This window comes from Pipistrellus kuhlii, unplaced genomic scaffold (assembly GCF_014108245.1).
Source record: "Pipistrellus kuhlii isolate mPipKuh1 unplaced genomic scaffold, mPipKuh1.p scaffold_m20_p_10, whole genome shotgun sequence".
NCBI lineage: Eukaryota > Metazoa > Chordata > Mammalia > Chiroptera > Vespertilionidae > Pipistrellus > Pipistrellus kuhlii.
In genome coordinates, this window is record NW_023425405.1 from 28,861,109 (window position 1) to 28,876,108 (window position 15,000).

General features: G+C 35.9%; 1 protein-coding gene across 11 annotated transcripts in view; it reads left to right on the forward strand.

The window, feature by feature from the left end:
- The window catches only part of SNX13 (sorting nexin 13), a 93,165-nt gene that overhangs the window by 15,417 nt on the left and 62,748 nt on the right, over positions 1-15,000 (forward strand). For 5 of the 11 annotated variants that reach the window (XR_006740928.1, XM_036429250.2, XM_036429252.2 and 2 more), the window contains exons 2-5: positions 1,857-1,969; positions 4,849-4,951; positions 7,591-7,680; positions 9,249-9,370. Coding sequence is in view for 10 of the 11 variants with exons in the window: in XM_036429250.2 (XP_036285143.1) it covers positions 1,857-1,969; positions 4,849-4,951; positions 7,591-7,680; positions 9,249-9,370 (428 nt within the window). In the remaining variant the exon portion in view is untranslated. Of the gene's footprint in view, positions 1-1,856; positions 1,970-4,848; positions 4,952-7,590; positions 7,691-9,248; positions 9,371-15,000 lie in introns of those variants that run through there. The other 6 variants (XM_045578130.1, XM_036429255.2, XM_045578140.1 and 3 more) reach the window with 4 other exon arrangements.

Consider the following 15,000-nt stretch of genomic DNA (forward strand, 5'->3'; position numbering starts at 1 on the left):
CCAAGATTTCTGTTCATATATCATCTAATATTTGAAAGCTTCTTAGATCAACTGGATAAAGTTGCTTTATTTTTTACCATGATGCTTATCCCCATCTTACAAGAACTATATAGTTACTTATTTATTTGTCTTTTTTCCCTTTCTGAATGTAAACTTAAAAAGATAGGTGTATATCCTACACCCAGAGTGGAGGATGGCAGAGCCCTAACTGTCCCAACCCACTTCTGCTTCCATTCCCTTTCCAGAAGATCAGGGAGGGGGAAACAGGTCAAAATGATATGCCTGTGAAGAAAGTGCCGCATGTTTAGAAACACTGGTAAGAAAAGTTTGTACTATAAGTGGGAGAAAAACACCATCAAGGGGATCTCCTGTAGCACAAAGGAGGTCACTTTCTATTTCCCTTTCTAACAGACCAGACTTCTGGATTAGGCATTTTGGCTGCATATGGAGTAATAATTGCAAGTCCACAATACAGAGCCCAATTCCAGCTACAAAATTTCTCAATGGCAATGAATGATGTGATTGTTTCTTATAATCCTCTGATTGGGAAATTTCACATTTTTCCCATCTAACCCCAGAAGTGGGAGAAGCAGGTCTATGACATACCCAGGCTCAGACCAAATGGTAGTTCTTGGACTGCAATCAAGTAATTACTGCAAAGTAGTTCCCAGTAGCAAGAAATTACATCCAGATTTTCATGGAGACTACTGTAGGATATAGAGTAGGAGCATGAAAGCAGTCAAACCTTGTGCTTAAAAAAAAAAAAAAAAAAAAAAAAAAGCAAATGAGGGCATGCTCATCTTTCTCCCCTTATTGAATGTAGACTTATAAGGATATGTTTTACTCACTGGTTTCCCCAGCATCTAGAACTTATAGCATGTAGGAAGCATTCAACGATTGTGAATGAATGAATGAATGAATACAACTGTCCTTTCTCTCCTAATTCACAGCATTTACTGTCTATTGCATAGTTTTTGCTCATTAATTTTGTTCAGCTTAGCATCTTATAATGCTTAGTATTATTTTCTTTTGCTTCAGTGTCTAATTGTTTCATTCCTATAAGACAGTCTTTGTGCTCCTTGATGGAGAGAGACAAGTGCTTCCCTGTATACCTCACAGTGCAAGGCAGATGGATATAACTTGTTGAATTGAATACATTTGTTTATTTATTCATAATGACTTAAATTGCTAAAATCCAGTTTGCCTTCAACAAAAGTATTTTTATTGGAATCTAAATGAAATAAGGGTTTTTGTTTTTTTAATTGTGGATAATTTTTGGAGATGTTTTGTTGCGCTCATAAATTTTGCTAAGTGGAAGTTGGAAGTTTAGTGATTATAATTTTACAAATTTCTACATACAGCTTTCAGTGAGATATGGATTTCTTATATGGAAATTTTAATTAAAAAAGTTATACTATAGTTATATTTTAACTTAGTTTTGAAATGAAGCATTCAAAATAAGCACAAATTTAGTCTACATTTTACACATATGCTTTTGCGTATATAAATATACAAATGTTTTTATAAATACTTTATCATTTCTCATTCCAGCATATTATTTAACAATGTGTGTAACTATTTAATCTTGTACCTTTACATTGTCTCTAGATTTTAAAAAATCATTCCTGATGTTCTATGAATAAATCTCTTCCTGCATTCAGGTTTTGTATATCATTTCTTGGAGGTAAATTTCCAAAAGTGTACTTAACACTTTCAAAAGTAAATATTTTAACAGTAATTAAAACAGTACTATAAATGTACAAAAGGAGAAATTTAAAACTGTGGATAAGTTTTCTTGGTTCTTTTATAATTCATATTTATTTTTAAAAACTTTTTTTTTTTTTGCTTTATTTCAGACAAGTCTGTCCATATGGGGATGGGGAAGCCTTGGCATTGTCCTTTCTCTAATAACCTTTGGACCCTTTGTAATATTTTATTTGGCATTTTATATCCTCTGCTTTGTTGGTGGGTAAGTATAATCAGTGATAATTTTGCAATTCATGTCATGTTCTGTTTTTCAAAATTGAAAAAAATAACCAAGAGAAATGGAAATATGTTTTATTATGAATGCTGTTTTATAAATTATTTTTACTAAAGTTTAAAACTAAAGTTGAGACACTTATAGAAATAAAATTACTTGTGCCAGAAATATGGTTAGTCATCTTCAAAAGTAAAATAAAATTGTTAACGATACAAACTTTTTTGTGATAAATTTTTGTGATTTTTTTAAAAATTCCTTTCGGTTTTACTCCTTTAAGGTTGAAATTACTTTATTATAACAGTAACAAGATAAGTTATATTGAGATAACACATCAACTTTTACTTGGAGATACTACTTGGTGTTATTGATTAGACTTCAAACAATAATGTTAATTGCTTTTCTTTTGTTTAAAAAAATTCAAACACTTGAATTTTCAGTTTTTTTCTTTATGCTTAATTGGTTTGCAGTTTCTACTTTTTACCTTACCTCGATAAGCCTTTATAAGAGAGGTTTCAGTCATGATTTTGTATAGCTTCCCATGCAGAATATTTGATATCAGACATTTAAGAGAATGTATAGACGAGAGATTGTTGTTTTAGGTAGTATTCTAACCAGCTTAGCTGAAAAGTGCATTTTGTTTATATATAGATGATACATTTCTGCAATTATTTGTGAAATAAATACCTATGAATTCTTTTAAAAATATATTTTGAGAATCCCCAAATTTGGAGGAGTTATTTGATCTATAGGTTTAAAGGACTTCGCTGAGTTGAATAGCATTTATAAACTGTGGCCTGAATGTATAAGATACTAAAGGGGTGACTTCTGAATATATCAACTACCTATTACCTCTTTTAGGATATGGGTTTGAAAGTAATGCATAGCCATTTTTATAGGGAGTGCACCACCGACTGTTGAACAAGTGAGAATTAACCCTTTGCACTCCGAACCATTCTGGACATTGGCTACCAGCTACTTGACGCTACTTTGCGGTGGACACGTGCATTGAATTAGCTCAATTCCCCGTAATCACTAATAAACTGCAATGTCCCCCCTGAGAGGGGACATCCGAGTGATATGCTAGAATTCCGATGTCCCCTGAGAGGGGACAGCGGAGTGCAAAGGGTTAATTGACTATTTATAAAATTACTTTCTATTTTAATTTTAGTATTTTTATTAGAATTGCTTAGATATGGTAACTGTGTATTGAACAATTAAGAAATAAGTGATAGGAATCAGATAAATGGAGTCCTGAATATCTTTATTGATTATAAAGATGATTGAATACTATAGATCTATAGCCATTTGGCTTCTAAATTACATTCCTTAGTCCTAAGTTTAAGCCAGAGCAGCAGAGTTGCATAGCTGCATAGTTGCACCTTTCCTGTGTAGGGTCATAACTGCTTTTACTTTTTGGAAAGGAGATTGTCTTGAGGTGTTTCTTTGAAAGAGATTTCTTCTATTTCACTAATTGAATAAGTGCTTGGCAAAAGTGAAGGAGAAGGATTTCCCAATACTTCAGAGAAGAAGGAAATTTTAGGATTACAGAGGAAGGTAGGATCCCTTGGAAGATGGAGAATTACTTCTTTTTGACTAAACTATCCTATCTAATAAAAGGGCAATATGCAAATTAACCATCACTCCACCACAAAGATGGTGGTGCCCATAGCCACAAGATGGCAGTGCCCAGTCCTCTCAGCCCCGCCGGAGTCCCCCAGTCCTAGGGGTGCGGCCGCTGAGAGTGGGCAGCGTGAGCAGCCTGGTGGAATGCTTGCTTCATCACTGTGGCAACGAGGCAAGCATTCCACCCCAGCTCCAGCTGCAGAGGGCCTCTGGGCAGTGGGCATGGAGCGACTGGGATGTGTGTGTGTGTGTGGGAGGGAACACTTGCATCATCACCCTGGCGATGAGACAAGCATTCTGCACCTGGCTGTGAATGGGCCTCTGGGCCACAGAGAGCCTCTGGGCAGCGGGTGCAGAGCGGCCAGGCCCCACAGAGAGCTACTGGCCCATGAATTTGTATATAAAATTTGGGAAAGAGAGAAGGGTGATGAGTGCATTCATTTCAAAGTCATGGGAGCCTCTGCTGTTTCCTCTTTACATCTACTAATTTTTTAAAGAATAATTTTCAAAAACATTTTTGGATACTTGTAAAGTATGTAAACATTTATAGATAAGATGGGGCATTGGAAAGTGTGGGAGAGCCACTAAAACCTCTTTATTACAAAATTAAAATTTAGTTTTCTTCCTGATGGAATTTCTATCTACTTAGTAGTGCTTATAATTAATTGGTAAATTTTAAATATAGAAAATATTGATAGCATGTAGTCAATAGTTACAGTTAAGTTATTCTACACCAATGTTTATCTTACCTTGAGTTTAATTTTCCTTTATAAATTCCAGGATTATTTAAATAAATAATAAATTGGGCCACTTTTTTACATGTAACCTTCGTTTTTTAGTCATAGTGGCAAGTTATAATATCTCATGTTAATTAGCAATAGAACGTGTGTTTTAACTATAGACTTAGATCTCATTTGTTCTTGGCTTTGGTTATTAGCTAGCCTACTTATTTAATGAGGGCTAATTTTCCTAAATTTTGAAAATGTTGCCTGAGATTTTTTTTATGAACTATTTTGGATTAAAACTTTAAAGGCATTATTGTGTAAGTTTACAAGTGTTGATAGTTAATTTAAATTTCAGAGAATAGCAAAATCTGTCAATTCCTTGCCTTGTCAAAGTCAAAAATAGATATTTTAGTGAATGATAAGCCACCTATTAAATCTGAAAAAATATTTGGTAATGGATGTATTAGAATTAGATTATAGTAAAATTTTGTTTCATATCTATAATTAAATTTTTTTCAGGGGTTTTGTGGTTACTCTTTTATTTGGAAAAACAAACTCAGAGAAGTACCTAGAGCAGTGTGAACACTCATTTCTTCCTCCAACTTCAGCTGGAATTCCTAAGGTAAATAGTGTAAAGGAATGTGAAATCTCATTTCTCTTCTACACAGTGATATCTACAAAGTGACCATCCATTTATGGCTTGGCAGATTTTTCTATAATTCATTCATGTTCATTATAAACTTATGGGAGACTTTCTGATCATGCCTAGAAAAATGCATTTTACAAGTTACCTTTTAAACTTTCTCAGATATTAAAAGTGCAAATATAAATTTGAGGAAAAGACAGAAAATTGGAGTGTTTCATTCTATCCTTAAATTAGACTTTGTAAGTATCACATGTATGATTTGTGTCACTGAATATAATGTTTTGAATGAAATAAATAACAAAGGAACCAGAGGGAGAAAAGGAATACTTTTTATTTAACTCACTTGAAAACTATAGCTTGCAGTTAGGTTATCCATTATTTATAATTTTAATAAGTTAGGGCCATTTGATGTCATCTTGAATGTTGCTTTTTAAAATTTTTTTTCAATCCTATATAATAAAAATCTAATATGCTAAGTGTCTAATAGTCTGGTCATCCATTCAACCAATCAAAATGTAATATGTTAATGATATGCTAGGTCCACTTAACTGCTTGCTATGACGTACACTGACCACCAGGGGGCAGACAGTTGACCAGTCAACCAGTTGCTATAACATGCACTGACCAGCAGAGGGGCAGATAGTCAACCAGTCGCTATGATGTGCACTGACCACCAGGGGGCATACGCTCTGACCAGTAGGTTAGCTTGCTTCTGGGATCCGGCTGATTGGAACTGAGCAAGACAGGCCAGGCATGCTCTGGAGCCCTTTTGCAGTCCCTGGCTGGCCAACCTCCCGCGTCTCTCCCTGGCCCCAATTGTGCACCGGTGGGGTCCTTGGCCTGGCCTGCGCCCTCTTGCAATCCAGGACACCTCAGGGGATGTCAGAGAGCCAGTTTTGGCCCAATCTCACAGGCTAGGCCAAGGGACTGGTGCACAAATTCGTTCACTGGGCCTCCAGTCTCATATAAATAAAATTGGAATTGAGTAAGATAGCTAGGCTTCAGTTTTGCATTGCCTCAATTCTTTTTGTAGGTTTGAGATGGTTTCATCTTTTATAAAGAGAAACAGATGGTCTGGAGCTGCGGCTAGGAATTTAACTTTACAATTATTATTTTGTTCAGTTTGTGCTAAGATGTAGGAGATGCAGAGAAAGTAATATATAAAGTATTATTTTACATTACTGAAATAACCCAATGCTACTGATTTTCATTTCAATAATTTTTTTCTAATACTGTAACTTTTAAAATAATCTGAAACTTTCTTGTTCACCTTTATGACTCCTATTAATGTATTCTTTGAGTTTGCTCACAAATATTTCTGAGGAAGTGAATCTTTTCTTTTTTTGAATCAATTCTTAGCCATTCATAGTTTCCATTCATTTGAGTGATACATATAGAAGATGGAAATATTTTATAATTAAGATCCCAACGTTGGCCCCTGTGATTGGGCATCATTCCAAGCACTGAAAGGTTGATTCAATCCCCTGTCGTATCACATGCCCAGGTTGCAGGCTCCATTACCTCTGAAGGGCGGGGGGTGGGGGGGGTTGGAGGCAGCCAGTTGATGTTTTCTTCTTACATTAATACATTAATGTTTTTCTCCCTCCCTTTCCTTTATATCTCTCACAAAATCTATTTTAAAAAAAGTAAGATTCCAAACAGTAATATATCATAGTCAAGATTTGTATTTATTATATATTTTAGTAGATGGTATAAAAAATAATGATTTTGATTTGCTTTTTCTAAAATGCTGTATAAGCATGCTTTATGAAAAGTTCTTAGAGGTTTTATAAACATGAATCATTTTTATATGTATAAATATATACATCTCTATATATAAAAGCCTAAGCAAATGAATGACCAGTCAACCAGTTGCTGTGATGCACACTGACCACCAGGGGGCAGACAATGCAGGATCTGCCCCCTGGTTGTCAGTGTTCTCCCACGGCCAACCTCCTGCAGCTGGCCATCATCCCATGGTCCCTTCCCCTGGTCGACCTGCCCCGATCTTTGTTCAGGCCAAAGGACCCCACTCATGCATGAATTTGTGCACCAGACCTCTAGTAAATATATATAAAATATAAGTAGGCTTTGGTTTGTATTTTTGATTGAAGAGTGAACCACTACTTTTCATCTTGTTTCCAGACCACTGATCTTTCTGAAGACTACAGAGAAATAGACAAATTAATTTTCATTAGTTGTTGCATATCATCCCTAAGCAAAATCAATTTGGAGATACTTTTTTTTGCCAACTGTTTTGGGCAGGCAGGGAGGGAGGAAGAGGAAAATTAATAATTTAACTCACTTAAACTAACTTGTGGCTTAAAGTTTCATTGAAATATGTCAACATTGTATATTTTCAATTTTCTCACATTCTAAATAATGTTTGCAGATTTTATTACATTTTTGAAGTTAAGAATAAATTTTTATTTTTGGATGTGTAGTTTTGCTAACTTGAGAAGTAGTTTTGGTTTTTACTAGAGTATCAAGAAATAAGATTATTTATGTACTTAAAGATAATGACAGGGAAGTTACAATGAATATTCAGTTAGAAATAAACCACAGAGATTTTAAATCAAGAAACTATGCAGTAAGATGTGATGGTTTCCTTTAAGTGTTTAGAAGAAATGAAACGTGAAGCCGGGACTATAAAGATCGATAGAAGATTGACTGGTGCCAATATAATTGATGAACCTCTTCAGCAAGTGAGTTTCAGTATGTGGTATTTGAATTACATATATTGTGTGCTAGTAATATTTCTTTTGAAAATAATTTTGCTATTTATTTAACATGCTAGAAATATAATTCTACCCTTGGTTCTAAATTTAAAGATGCTGCCTTATTTATGAACTAATTTATAATGAGGTGCTTTACTTAATAGTAAGCCTTTTGATTGAATTTGCATTTAGAAAAAAGTTTTTACTGACATATTTGATAATGTTTTTAGTTATTTTATAGTTAAAGTGTAATTTTTAGCTAATGAACAATCTTAGTGTTTTGGTAAATCAGATATAATTCCCTACTAGTTTTATTACTTTGTAAGGTTAATATACTTACTTTGATTCAACAACATTCAAAAGTTAGAATTTAGCATTGACAGGTTTGGCTCAGTGGATAGAGCATTGGCCTGCGACTGAAGGGTCCCAGGTTCGATTCTGGTCAAGGGCATGTGCCTCTGTTGCAGGCTCAGTCCCCAGCCCTGGTTGGGCCCATGCGGGAGGCAACCAATTGATGTGACTCTCTCACATTGACGTTTCTCTCTCCCCCTTCCACTTTCTCTAAAAATCAATGGGATAATGTCCTCAGATAAGGATTAACAACAAAAAAAGACTTAAGTTAGTTTGGCTCAGTGGTTAGAACATCAGCCTGCAGACCAAAGGGTCTGGACAAGAGCATGTACCTTGGTTGCAGGCTCCTTCCCAGCCCTGGCCCTTGTTAGGACTCCTGCAGGAGGCAACCAATCGATGTGTTTCTTTCCCATAGATGTTTCTCTTTGTCTTTCCCTCTCTCTTCCATTCTCTCTAAAAACCAATGGGAAAATATCTTCAGGTGAGGATTAACAAAAAGAAACAAATAAATAAAAGTGATTAAGTGTTTAAATAAATTAGAATTAAAAATATTCTTCCCCCAAATATTTTTCATTGATTTTTTAAATTATATGATTATTATAAGTAATGAGTACTTTAAAATTCTAACATTTTATAGATAAACCCATGTTTAGTTTATCTGAATTATAAAAACTTTATACATTAAGTTGTATTATGTGCTATTTAGTGACTAACTTAATACTGCTGGCAATGTATCATAGAAGGTATTAGAATTAAGTGAACTATGTCATTTTTTAGAATTTGACTGAAAGGAATCTGAAGATATAATCTTGGGAAAATTGTGGAGCTTTTTTGGAGAATTTGGGTCCATTTATATTACTTTGCATCTTATTAAATCAAACTGATTAAAACTCTTCATTATAACATTGAAAGTTTACTTTTTTTGCAGGCACCGACTTTGTGGATTTAGAGTGGGCTTGGCCATAGATAGCTAATTAAAAAAAAAAAAAAAAAAACTTGGGCAGCTTATGAATTGGGATACTAAAATTAAAAATTTTTGAAATGGTTTTTGGCATATTGATGCTTTAAAAATAAAAGCAGTTATTCACCACCACTATTTAGTATATAGAAAATAATTACCAATTGGCAAATAATCCTTTAGTTTGCCAGTGATACTTTTAAAATCCTAAATAGTTGTATTTTCCCCCCAATATTCTTGTTTTTAGGTTATCCAGTTTTCCTTGAGGGATTATGTCCAATATTGGTATTATACACTAAGTGATGATGAATCTTTTCTTCTTGAAATTAGACAGACTCTTCAAAATGCACTCATTCAGTTTGCTACTAGGTAAGGTCACTGCATTGTATTTTTGCTGAAAATTTTATATTGTTCATACCAATAGCGAAATAACTTAAGTGGGATGGGAAAATTAATTATAGTTGACCTTTGAATAACTTGGGGATTAGGCATGCTGACACCTGCACTGTTGAAAATTCACATGTAACTTGACTCCACCAACCTGTAAGCCTTACCAATAACAGTCAGTTCACACATATTTTGTTTTTTACATATATTATACACTATGTTTTTACAATAAAACTATAGAAGAGAAATGTTATTAAGAAAATAATACAGAGAAAATACATTATTAGTACTGTTCAGATTTTTTAAAAATCTGCATATAAGAAGGCTTATGCAATTCAAACCCATATTGTTTAAGGGTCCACTGTATTAAAAGGTAAGTAGAACAGTAGATTATAGATAACTTGGATTATAGAATTAGAACCCTGAAAACCTTTAAATTTAATCTTTATATTTACAGAATGTTTATTTTGATTAAGCCCTGTTCTCTTAGTCTCTAGGTTTAGTTCTTCCTTGGGGTCCAATGATGTTTCAAACCCCTTTATTGATAATTTATTCTTCCTTACCCAGATACTCTGTTTTATTTGAGTGCTGAGAAAATTAATTTCTCTTACTTTTGGCATATACCTAATAGAAGTATTCTTAGAGAAAGAAGAAACCAAAAGAGCATAAGCTATTGGAGATTATTCAGTTTATTATTTGTTTATAGGAGAGAAGTGTATTTTGGTGATTTTGCTTTAAGAAACAGCCACTTGTATCTTCATATAACAGAATATTTTGGTTTATATCCTTATACTTCATTTTTTTGAGGGGCCATTTCATACCCAGAAATTATTTATTTTTGAAAGAAAGTATTTGTTTTTCTGAGTTTACAGTCTTTTTTTTTTTTTTTTTTTTTTTTAAATCAAAGCTTTTGCTTCCCAGTACACATAAAGATTTTCTTGCTAACCTAGATCATCAGGCCTTAGGCTGCATATCATGGCCATAAGTACACTGAAGTCTGAAAGTGTTATTTTCTAGCCAATCCCTCTTTTTTCTCACTTAGATTCTTGAAATACATTCTTGTACTTTTGAGAATCTTGGATTTTTTTCCCCCCTAGAACTCTTACTGTATTTTTAACTCTGTTAATTGTATGTAAGCTGCCTTACCTATGAGTGGGCTCTGACTTTTGGGAAGGCTGTTAATGAGTGAAATCCGCAATGTCCTGTCCTCAACAGCCCGGCTCAGCTCCTGTAGACTCATACCTTCTTTTATGCAGTCAGACCATCTCATATTTGGTCTTCCTTTTTCCTATTGCCTTCTTTTTTTCCTAGACTATTATCTTTTCCAAAGAACTCTGTCTTCTCATGATGTGCCCAAAGTAGGACAGCTTCAGTATTGTCATTTTGCCTCCAGTAACGTGTCAGGCCTCATTTGCTCTAAAACATACTCTGCATATAGAGATATTTCTAGCTCATCTGCTCTCTTAAGACTTTTCCTCTGTAACTCATTTGATTCTGAGGTTGAGAATGGGAGGTTAATTCCTCAATCTTAGGTCATTGGGGGAGGCCTGCTATAAGATTATGGCTTGAACAATAATCGTACTTGTTGAGATAGGTTTGAATGTCTCTCATATTTAACAACAAACATTTGCTAAGTAGCCAGCTGTAAGTATGAGTGTAGACTCATTGTGGAACACAGAAAAAATAATCAAAGAAGGTCAGAAATTGGGTTTGATCTCCTTTATTTTATACTAGAGGCCCAATGCATGAAATTTGTATAAGAGTAGGCCTTCCTTCCCCAGGCTGTGGGTATCAGCTTTCTCAGGCACCCGGACCCAGGCTTCCCTCACAGCCCTGGCTTCATCTGGAAGGTTATCCAGAAGGATGTCCAGTCTAATTACCATATTACGCTTTTATTATTACAGACTAGAGGCCCAGTGCACAAAATTCGTGCATGGGGGGGGGTGTCCCTCAGTCGAGCCTGCACCCTCTCCAATCTGGGACATCCTTCTCACAATCCAGGACTGCTGACTCCCAACTGCTTGCCTGCCTGCCTTCCTGATTGCCCCTAACTGCTTCTGCCTGCCAGACTGATCACCCCCTAAATACTTCCTGCCAGACTGATTGATGCTGAATTGCTCCCCTGCCAATTTGTTTGCCCCTAACTGCCCTCCTCTGCACACCTGGTCACCCCTAATTGCCCTCCCATGCAGGCCTGGTTGCCCCTAACTTCCCTCCTCTGTTGGCCTGGTTCCCCCCAACTGCCCTCCCCTGCAGGCTTTATCACCCCCAACTGCCCTCCCTTGAAGGCCTGGTCTCTCCCAACTGCCTTCCCATGCTGGCCATCTTGTGGCAGCCATATTGTGTCCACTTAGGGGCAGCCATCTTTGATAACATGGAGGCAGCCATGTTGTGTGTTGGAGTGATGGTCAATTTGCATATTATTCTTTTATTAGATAGGATAGAGGCCTGGTGCATGTGTGGGTTTGGGGGCCAGCTGGTTTGCCCTGAAGGGTGTCCTGGATCAGGGTGGGGGTTCCCTTGGGGTGTGGGGCGGCCTGAGTGAGGGCCTGTAGTGGTTTGCAGGCCAGCCATGCCCCCTGGCAACCCAAGCAGAGGCTCTGGTATCTAGGATTTATTTATCTTCTATAATTGAAACTTTGTAGCCCTAAGCAGAGCTAAGCCTCTTGCTTGCTCCTTGGCCACAGCCATTTTGTTGGGATTTTTTTTATCTTCTATAATTGAAACTTGGTAGTGGAGGCCAAGGCAGGCCAGCCTGTGGGAGCTTGGCTTCCTCCATTGCCGAGGGCAACTCAAGCCTCCTGCTTTTTCCAACTCCGTGGCTGCCGCCATTTTTGTTGGGATTTATTTAATTGAAATTCTGTATCCTTGAATGGAGGCCTGGTCCTGCCAGGATGTGTGGAAAACTTGGCTTCCTCCATTGCCTGAGATCCCATGCCTTCTGCTAGCTCCTTGGCTGTAGCCATCTTGGTTGGGTTAATTTGCATAGTTGATCCTGAATGGCTGGTGGGCGTGGCTTGTGGGTGTAGTGGAGTGATGGTTACTTTGCATATTACTCTTTTATTAGATAGGATATGTAACACTAGAAAATGTTACTGCTTTCTATAGTAACAGCATCCTAATGATTTTTCTTGGAAAGGGTGGAAACAAGAAGAGTTCATTATTCTTGTGACTGACTGCCCGAGAATATATTAAAATATAGCAAATTATGCATGGAAAGAACATTGAACTCTTCCTCCCTTCTATACCAATCTATGCTATTAAGTTAAATATTGGGGTGATTACAGGCTATGAGCCAGATTTTTTCCATCCTAGATTGATCTGATTTATCTCTTTGCTTTTTCATTGTCCTTAAGCTTTGGTAAAATTAATCAGCTTCTTTTAATTCTTGTTTTTGTCTTCTAAAAGACTGATAATAACTACTTTAGAAGCTATTTTCAGGCTAAAAATAATATGAAGTAAAGCTCCTAGCATACAGTAAGGCTCAGCAGGTGTTTGTGCCTTCTCTCTGAATGATTTTATTTTTTGTAATATATTTTTATTTCAGAGAGGAAGGGAGGAGGAGAGAGAGAAACATCAGCGATGAGTGAGAATCATTGTTTAGCTGCTTCCAGCACGCCCCCTACTGGGAAATGAGACTGAAACACAAGCATGTGCTCTGACCAGGAATTGAACTGTGACCTGCTGGTTCATAGGTAACGCTCAGCCACTGAGCCACACCGGTTGGGCTGAATTACTTTATTTTTGTCTATCATTTGTCTTTTCATAATTTTTTTCTTATTATTACTGCTAATATGTACATGTTAATAGAAACTCTTGACTGTTGTGAATGTCAATATCAAGAAAATAGACTTTTTACAGTCATTCCAATATTTATTAATTTTGTTCTGTGCTTTCTGCTATGTACTGTGAAGCATATGACAAGAGCATAAGTTATCATCCCTATCCTTCACGTAATAATCTTGTATAGGGTTATTAACCAGGGACTCAGGAAGGCCTGAAAATATATGCAAAACTTTTTCCCCCCTATTGAGTACTTCCATAGATTTCATTTTTCAAAAGGGCTTATACTTAGAAAAAATTTAGAACCTATTGTTTATATTTATTCATCACCTTGGAAAAACAATTATAGAATATCCTCATAAATTGAAATGCTAATTTTGAGACATAACAGGAAGAAGACATACTTAAAGTTTAAAGTCTTGATTGTAAGATTTAGCTCTATTATTTTTTAAGCTCAATAGCTTTGAATAGGCAAATCATAAATTATTTGAATCTGATGATCACCCATAAGTATTTATCAAGTTGTTAGGACTAAATGACATCACATTTGAGATAGTACTTTGGAATGATGATATTTTAAGCTAGCATTAATACAGCACCTGTTATTCTAGTAGCAGTTTAAGGAAGAAGACATTTCTAGAATACTTTTAAAATATATATATATATATATATATATATATATATATATATATATATATACACACACACACATACATACACACACATACTTTATTGATTTTTTACAGAGAAGAAGGGAGAAGGATAGAGAGTTAGAAACATCAGTGAGAGAGAAACATCTATCAGCTTCCTTCTACAGGCTTCACACTGGGGATGTGCCTGCAACCAAGGTACATACCCTTGACTAGAATCGAACCTGGGACTTTTCAGTCCACAGGCTGACGCTCTACCCACTGAACCAAACTGGCCAGGGCTAGAGCACTTTTTTGTTGTTGCTAATCCTTATCTAAGGATATTTCACCTTTGCCTCTTAGAGAGAGTGGAAGGAAGGGGGAGAAATAGAGAAACAGCAATTGGTTGCCTCCCAAATGTGCCCCAATGAGAAAATCAAACTACAACCTAGGTATGTGCCCTGACCTGACTGGGAATTGAACCTGCAACCTTTTTTGGTGTATAGTTCAATGCTCCAACCAATTTAACCACTCAGCCAGGGCTATCTTGGTTACTATTTTGTTATATTTTATGTTCCAAGGATATATATATAAAGATTATTTGACTTTATCTTAGCTTGCATTATTTTTTGTTTGTTTGTTTTTGTGGGGAGACAAAATTAAGGTACATGTAATGGAGAGAAATAAAGTCATCATTTGTATGGTACTGAGAGCAAATTTTCATCTAGAGATAGAGTGGACCAGAGTAACTGATGAAGACCTCATGTGTCTTAAGTCAGAACTGGTCTTCAAGAATGAATATATTGAGACAGAGAGGGATAAAGGAAATGTTAGAAAAGAGACAGTATGAGCAAAGTTCTGTGAAGGGGCATAAGATTAGGTAGTAGAAATGGTAAGGAGCTACAAATGAATAAGGAACCTTATTGCTCTTAACACGTTAAGTGCCCAGTCAGTCACTGGTGACTGACACTATACTTTCCGTCCTGAAGATAAAACAGGCAGGGTGTTAAACATGTTAAAAGTGAAAATGGTTACTAATTCCATCCATTTTTATTCCCCTTAACCTCAAGATTAGCAGAAAGAAGATATATTTAAGCTAGCACTAATACAGCACCTGTTATTCTAGTAGCAGTTTAAGGAAGAAATGCTACTGTGTTCCATCCTGCAGGGTTTTTCCCTGGGGGAGAAGAGTGGATGTGA